The sequence below is a fragment of the Chrysoperla carnea genome, chromosome 4, assembly GCF_905475395.1.
Source record: "Chrysoperla carnea chromosome 4, inChrCarn1.1, whole genome shotgun sequence".
Taxonomy (NCBI): Eukaryota; Metazoa; Arthropoda; class Insecta; order Neuroptera; family Chrysopidae; genus Chrysoperla; species Chrysoperla carnea.
The window spans coordinates 34,792,687-34,801,573 of record NC_058340.1 but is presented as its reverse complement, the minus strand read 5'-3'; the positions used below and the strand labels follow the sequence as shown (position 1 = coordinate 34,801,573).

The following is an 8,887-nucleotide window of genomic DNA, read 5'->3' as shown; positions in this document are numbered from 1 at the left end:
CCTTAACGGTGGTCCTGCACATTTGGGTTTAGATCATCTTGAAGCGGTATTTTGGCTTCCCTCAATCTTGCGAAGATTGTGTAGCTAGATTTGATAGATCTTAAAAAATGAAACCGATAACTCTGCGTCAAAATTCGGTTAAGTTTATACATTAAAATACTTACTTCCCTCCAATTAAAATAAAAATCTGGTATTTAATATGTCAGCCACAGCGAGTACAAAAATTAATAATTTAGAGACATGAATAACCTAAAATCTTACCTTTTTAGGGATAACAACCATGAAAAAATCTAAAATCATTAAAATTTAAAAAAAGGGGTTTCAGGAAAATGGAAAATAATAAGAGATTTTTTATAATTGTATACAATAATATAATTATAAATTCTGTTATCATTTCACCCATTAAAGGTAGACATGTTTTTTTTATTTTTAAATATATACAAATACAATTAATTTGTTTATTAAATATAATAATAATCCATGCAGTTCGAGATTTGAGAGGCGAATCAATCAATTAATTTTAATTAATTAATTACATAATATTTATAATTAAACTAAAACAATTCTGAATAATGAAATGTTTTCAAAATCATTATCAAAATACTTTTTTTTTACATTTATTTTAAATATTTATGCTAAAAACGAAAAAAAAAAAATAACCCAACCATGAAGCAAATTGTTTTCCTTCGATATTTCGAAATCCTATAAGGATAATTTCGAATGAGAACTGTTTGGATTATATACTTTTTTTATAAAAATTTATCAGCGATTTTTATGATATATGTATACGATGTTCGGTAGATTTTTGTATTGATTTCGCTTGGATACTTTTTTGAAAAAATAATAAAAAAAGAAAAAAAAAGAATTATTTTTTTATTTTAAGCACAACTAAATCGGTATCCTCCAGAAAATTTGATCAAATCAAAAACTACAAAATTTGAAACAGTTTTTTTAGTTCTACCATTAGTTGCCAATCAGTTTTAATTAGATCATCTCGGAAGTAATCTTTGCATGCATCAATACTTTGACGAGATATCTGAAATAAAAAATAAAGATTAGTTAAAAATAATATTTTGCTGAAACTTTTCTTTATTTATTTTGGATCAATTTTTCAACATCCATTCAAGCTAAATTAAAGAATTAAAAATCGATATCCGCTCGTATATCAATGAAAAATAAGTAAGAAATTTTTGAGTGTACCAGGACTACGAGAAAACAGAACCAGATTCAGCGGAGTCATCGAAGTAATTTATAAGGTACCCAGTACCCAGGGCAGGTAGAATATGAAAACCTATAACATATCCAAATTTCAAATCGATAGAGTAAAGGGTACAATCGCAGTGCTTGAAATTCAATTGAAACTTTAACTATTCTAATCTGGAAAACCGCTTTTCTTTATGAATTTTTTTCCATCAATGAATATTTAAGAAGATTCTTAAAAATATTATAAAATTTCACGATAATCAATGATTTCACGCCAATCAAAAATGTGTATGGAACAGTCTTAAATTGACGACTAATTTTCAATCGTCTGTAAGAGGTTGCTCTTACATCTGAAAATGCTGAAATAAAATACGAAATAAAACCAAAAGAACTATATTTGAGAATTCATTCCGCAATTATATGGAGTACAAACAACAGGCGTTGCTAAGGTATCCGGATCGCGTTTTGTATCTTTTTGGATTAAAATTTCCTAAAATACCGAGTATTGAAATCGTAAATCAAATTTTATTTCCCTTCTCATATAAAAATTGAGTTTATTTGAAGATATATGGTTTTTAAGATACAGCTTGACTAAACGAAGAACGATATCTCAAAGTATTTCAGGCGATATCTTGCATAAATAGTCAGGATTTTTGTGTTTTTGGGGGGGTCTGAATTGCTCCTGTTGGCCTAAAAATTGATCTAATTTTTTGGAAATTTTTATATTTTTTTACGTCGATAAAAACATTATAACAAACTGGATGCCCATATAATTAAAAAAAGTCACAAAGATTTGCTTGTATTTTTTGATAGAACTATTGATTTGAAATCGATACAAATTTTGTGTGTGCTAAAATGTGGCTTTAAGTCAAAAGGCTCAATCAAAACGTTTATAGAAATGCATAAATTATGAACAGGAAAAAATGAATATACAACACAGAAAGATTTGGAAGAACTTTTCTTTTGTTAAAATACTTTGAAATTTTGTTCAAACTTTAAAACCAAATTATTATCAAGGAATGTAGGAAATCGCACCGGCGAAATGAATGAAATTACATTTTCCAGACGCTAGGTATACAATAACAACGACGATAAGAGCGTCGTTCTATATATAAAAACGCTTGTCATATTACAGTAAGAATATAACATTTCACTGCAGTATTCAATGGAACATATCCATTCATACAAATCACCATTCAACACCATTAAGTGTTAGACAAAGATATTTATATACAATAACAATATAAAATACACATTCTATCTTTATATTATATATATTTCAAGGACATGAACAGCATTATGTAAGCATCTCTTTCTATATTTTCAAGGACATCAGACAAAGAAAACATTACTGTTGGAGTATATGAATGAATATAATTTATAACTATAACTATCCTTTGTAGAAAAAGAGGTTTATGAATGAAGTAAAATGTACTTAAGCATTATAAGCCAATCAGAATTGATTGTAAATTTTCTGGTTATCGATTTTTCTTCTATTTAAAATAAAAATAGCTACAGCAAAAACTGTTAGGAATTTTCGATAACTTTATTACAGTCACATTAAAGTAAAGAATAAACTTTTCTTTGTGTAAAAACTATTGTTTGTGATTAGTAGTATCCTTTTTAGAAAATTGCAAAAAAAACAAAAAAATTTACAAAGATATATCGCCAAATCAACCAAATTTAAGTTAGCTAAAACATATTTAACATAATCCAGCAACCGATATTTCCCACAGTTTAACTAGGGCATGTTTAGATGACGGATGTGTGGTTTAATCAAACGCTACTCTATCGCCTCGAAAAAACGTCTCCACAAAAAACGAAGACAAAAAAAAAAGATTTAATAAAATACAAAACTAAAAAAAAAACGTTTCCATAAACTACTACATGGGCTACTTCCTGCATATTTGGCAAATAAGAACCTGGTCTAATGGCCAATAAGAATCCTTATTTTGTCGTTATAACAAAGGTGACTTTTGTACAATACCTGCACTAAGCTATACGAAACAATACCGCTATAAACAGTTTTACTGCAAACATATTTAAATATATTTTATGAATCAAGCTATCTATTTTAACTAGACAGACAACAAACGGTGTTATGATTAATATCTTTTTTCTTCTAATTAAAATAATGAATAGAATATAAATTTTACATTTTATTACATCATATTTCAGTAGTGGCTTCCAACGTGAGGAACATAACTTACTACTCAAAGCTGATAATACAGTTTTTACGATAGGGTTTTTCCCAAATGTTTAAAAAAATACGGCCTTGCACTTCCATGATATCATGCGGGACACGAACTACCTACATTTAGATTAATTAAAACAGCTTCTAATAGCATTGGCGGTTTTTATTCAATGTAATACAGACTTGAAGAAAGTTTTTAAGAAAAAAGTACTAAATAAAGCCGATTTTTTTGTCTAAATTACAAACGTTACTACAAAGAAAAAATGGTTATATTTGCTCAATAATTATTCAAAAGAAAATGAATATTATTGCCAAAAGTAAATTTCTTCTCGCAACAAAATTTTTTTTTCAAACTTCCTATTTCAAGAAAACATGAGTAATAGAATTTGGTGTCTATCGAACCGCGTACGCTCTTCAAGATTTTTATTAATAGAAAGGTGTTTTACTATTGATTGATGAAAGGAAAATTATATAACACTCGAATTTTTCGAATTAGGTGTTTAACTAATGGTTGATGAAAGGAAAATTAAATAGCACTCGAATTTTTCGAATTATGAATTGAATACTATTCTTATTTGGCTAATCGCAGACCTTATACCAACTTTTTTGTGGGGCTTTGTGCCACTTTCGTATTTTCGATTAAGAGAACTCTTCTACAATACTTCTAAAAAGCAGAAAATTGCTGTTTTTTTAGAAAATCACATTATTGTTTCAACCATTTGACTACTTGTAATTATTTCTGCCTTTTTTCAATGCTATATCCATAAATTAATTCAGTAAGAAACGTTTAATTAGCAAAATAGTGTCTGTTGATTCGATGGAAAACGGATTATTCTCACGTTATTCGCTTCTTCTTCAATTTTTCCACTTTCTTTCAAGAAAGAAGCGCGAAATTCTGCATATTAAAATTTTTTAAATGCGCTCCTGTGCTTTTATAATAATTATTGAAAAAAATTTCATTCATGACTGTGGGTATTATTCATTGCACAAAATTATAATAATGAAAAGTATGTTTTGAATGAATGAAAAATTGTCCATTCAAAATATATAATAAATTACGACTTTCAAATAATTTTCTTATCAACGGAAATTGCAATTCATTAACATTTTACATTCAATATATGCAATGCATTGATGACGACTGGCGACCACGACAAATTCACTTGAATGTTGTGTATGTGACGGGCAATTTATTATTTATTTATTCATTTATTAACAATCAATAATACGCAGCGCATCGAAGCCCATGTTTGATCATACAGTATGTCTATTATTTGTAAAATAAACAGGAAAAAAATCAAGTCGAGGTTTTTGCTTATTTCTACAATCTGTGAGACGAAGCTTTTGGTTAATATGTAATAATTGAACTATTTAACAATTGGGTTTTTGAGATTTTAACTAAAATCCGAAACGAAAAACTTAAATCTAAAACTAAAATAAGAATTTGGAAGATATATCGAAAAATATTCCCCAAAATGTCAAATGAAATGTACATGCCCGTCTTAGCGGACGAAATTTTCGTAAATTTTTTGTCTTTTTAATTAAGATATTTAAAAAATTTGTATCTGTAGCAGCTGGAGCAACATTATCGAAAATGTATACGTTCATTCAACATTAATTACAGGAATTGTTATTGCTATGATTCATTAATTAAAGGGTTATTAAAGAGTTATTGTGTTGTTGGACAGATGGACGGACAGACAACTTGGGACTAAATTTAGTATACCTTGGTATATTTCATATATACATGATATAAAAATATTGTTATCACTATCACAAAATAACACAAAAAATTTTGTTTCGAAATTGGATGAAACTTGGTCTATAAAGTAATTATCATTCAATTTAAAAATTCGGTTAATAGTTTTTGAGATAACACTTAAAATCGTGTACGAAACTGCATCAAAAAGTTTATATTTCGTATCGATTTTGAACTTACCTCGAAAAATATCCATCTAATCGTCAAATGAGTTAAATACTTTAAAGATACGAAAATCTGATTGTTTTTGCGATTAAACGATACGTTTCTGAAGTATCACCCCTCGTACACGATTTTACTCGATATCTCAGAAACTACTCATCCTATTGTAAAAGATACCCAATTTTTGTATTTTATAACAAAATTAATTTAAAAAATGATTGTTCTGAATGAATTGAAATGAATTGTGAAAAATGAATTTCCCTTTGAAATAATCGAAAAAATATAAAACATCGGGTTCGTTTAGCGACTGATGGCTTGAATAGTTGACATTGTTACTTTATGGAAGGATAATTCCTTCGATTTTCTTGTTTGTTTACAAATACTTAGCCATTGTTGCTTTTACAAACATAATTTATAGAAATCAAAGATCATAAAATTCTATTATTGAATTTATTATTCTATTCAATATTTACCCTAAGTTTTTTCTCAGCCCCCAAATGACCTCAGCCCTATATAAATTGCTAATAAAGTACTCGTTTTTAATTTTAAAAACTAGTTTATGTTCACAATTTATACGAAATATAAAAAAACATATACAGGGTGATTCATTAATACACTGACAACTTTTCATTTTCGAGCTATAGGATGATAAAGTTTCAAAACACAAATATGATGATAACGGTAAGTCCGTAAGCACGGTATTCCCGGTCACATTTAATGACTGACTTGATAGCATAGCAACACTATAATAAGACCTAAAAGTAGCTCTTACCGCGTAAATGCAGCCGGGAAGATCGAATTTGTAGCGATTAGATCAATAAAATAATAAAAAACCCACGGCCAGAATATTGGCTGCATTGCCGTTCGACTTCGCCTCCAAATTCAACTTTCTTATCTAGGATCGTACGATTTTTGAGATTCCTTAGATCTACAAGCCACGTGACCTGATCAAGACTGGGCTACGTTTTCTTGACATATTTTTTTTGCACAATAAAAAAAAAGGTTATTTAATTTCAAACATTGGATATCCTTATATTTTTTGGACACAATATTTTTACAATTCCTTAATGCCAGTAGCCAAAAGGCTGGAGTTGAACGTCGCAGTTTATGGACGTTCCCTTTTATAAAATTAAGTATAACAATAAAATGTCATAGAAAATCAATCATAAAGTTTTTGATCATATTTCTCGAAAATGAAAAGTCCCTGGCCGTTAATATATTTATATGCCCTTTTTCGTTATTTTTATGGTAAAGTTTTTCAGTTTATTGTTGAATCATCCTGTATAAAGAAAACCAGTAGTTTTATTCAGTTTATAAATGAACACAGAAACGCTATTGAGAAACATTTTTTTTTTGTTTATTTATTTTCTAAATGGCGCCAGTCGCTTTATGCGTCGCCAAAAGTATTATTGCTGTGTTCATAATATGATTTTATATATCTGCACTCTTTACCACAATTCCAGTATGTCGGCTGGCTCTGTGGGTATACATGAAGATATGGATGAAAGAAATCATAGTGCATAAGACGGCGGCGATAATAATCGGATGTTATTTTGGTCTTTGTTTTCGTCTGCAATACTTTTTTTAATTTATCCGACTCTGAGAAAAAACTGTCGATTTTGTAAATAATTAATTGATTTCTAAAAACAAATTTCACTGATGAAAGTACTAAAAGGTTCAATATTTTTTATTTTAGAAAATTTGTCTGTACAGTTTTTGCCAAATTTTTTTCTGTTGATTGATAGGTAAGTTTGGTAATAAACAAAATTGAAATTATAACCTTGGCCCAAAGAACGTGAGTTTTCGCTGATTTTTTTTGCGATACATTTTATAAAGAAGTCGTTGTCAAAATACTTCACAAAAAAATTGCAAGAAGTTTAAAACTGTCGAAATCGTGACTATTCTAAACAAAGAACTATTCTAATTAACACTTTTTCCGGAAATTAATCCCTCAAGAAGTTAAAATCAATGTTGGAAGTTTGGATGAAACTTGGTCATGGTCTTTGTTCCCATTGAAAAAACCGAGAAAAACGCAAAAAAAATTTTGGAATTTCATGAGACTCGGTGGGTGGGGTAATTTTGATCCAAAAAGTATAAAAATCAAGTTAATTTAATGATTGGATGCGAGTTTCTGAGATATCGCAATATTTGGATCGATTTTAGTCTATATCTCAAAAACTATTCGACCAGTCATCAAATGCACCGAATTTTGGTACTTTTAGGTCAAAATTACCTTATATACTGAGTTTTATCGAAATGGGAGAGAAAAAACCCTTTGAAAAAATCGAGAAAAACGTAAAACAACATTTTTTTTGGAATTTGATGAAACTCAGTGGATGGGATAATTGTTTTTGATCCAAAAAGAATAAAAATCAGGTAAATTTAATGATTGGACCTGTAGAAAAGTTACAATGTCAGCGAGTATCATGGGCAAAACTTCATTTTCAAAAAAGTTCCCACCAAAAAATTAAAATCCATAAAATTGTGAACAAAAGGCAGGATAAGGGAGGGCTACAACATGATAGTCTTTGTTTTTAAAGGAGAAATTACCCAGCAAAGCGGGTGGGTATCTGCTAGTTGTTTCATAAGTTTAATTTTCCTCCATGTAACGATAATGTTTCCTACGGAGATGTTTAAAAACCTTATCTGTAAAAATTTACCGGCGTCTGAGCTTTCAATCGAAATACAAAACTTGCATACTTTCCAATCATTTTTACAACTTAAAAATTAAAGGAAATCTTACCTTTGAGACAAGCATATCCGTTTCATCAAAATGTCTGCCAAACATTTTCGGTGCCTCGCCTGGGATTGGTTCAATTTTAATACAAATCTCTTGTCCTTTACGTGCAGATTCAACTGGTTTGTGATTACTTTCTATACTTGTTACAATTCCCAAATCCACAAACTGCAACAAAAAAATTGGAAATTTAATTTTTTACTATAAATAGAAAAAAATAGATTCATAACAGAGCGACGCATGCACATTATTAAAAAAAATTTTATTTTTATGAAATTTTTTCGTAATTTCACGTAATGAACCTGTTAATTGACGCCCAAGATTGTGCGATCTGACCCCAAGAGATTATTTTCTTTGGGGATACATTAAGTCACTTGTCTGCATCGATAAACCAAAAGAGGCTGAACACAAGTTTCACGTCTTTTTTGCATTTCCAACTAAATCAAGCCCATTACCAATTATGGGTTTTCAATAATATCATTTAATTTTTCTAAATCCCACAAAAATAATTTCATTTCTTTAAAATTATAAAATAGTAATATTTCATCAAAATAAAAAGTTCAAAATGAATACTCTTGCTAAAAGCCTATTGGGCATAGAAGACTGACCAATAATCAAATTTCTGGAGAGATATAATTAAAAAGTAGGTTTATTACCTTATTTTCAGCCCTCGAACTAAAAAAAAGGGTGTTATAAGTTTGACCGCTATATGTGTGTGTCTGTGTTTGTCTGTCTGTCTGTGGCATCGTAGCGCCTAAACGGATGAACTGATTTTGATTTTTTTGATTTTGTTAGAAAGGTAATTTAACAGAGAGTGTTCTTAACTAGGTTT

General features: G+C 29.1%; 1 protein-coding gene across 1 annotated transcript in view; it reads right to left on the bottom strand.

The window, feature by feature from the left end:
• Positions 1-773: 773 nt before the first annotated feature.
• The window catches only part of LOC123299131 (eukaryotic translation initiation factor 5B), a 38,778-nt gene continuing 30,664 nt past the window's right edge, over positions 774-8,887 (bottom strand). Inside the window, exons 10-11 of the mRNA XM_044881375.1 lie at positions 8,062-8,223; positions 774-1,036 (exon numbers count right to left, since the gene is read on the bottom strand). Coding sequence (XP_044737310.1) covers positions 929-1,036; positions 8,062-8,223 — 270 coding nt within the window. The 3' untranslated portion in view covers positions 774-928. The remainder of the gene's footprint in view (positions 1,037-8,061; positions 8,224-8,887) is intronic.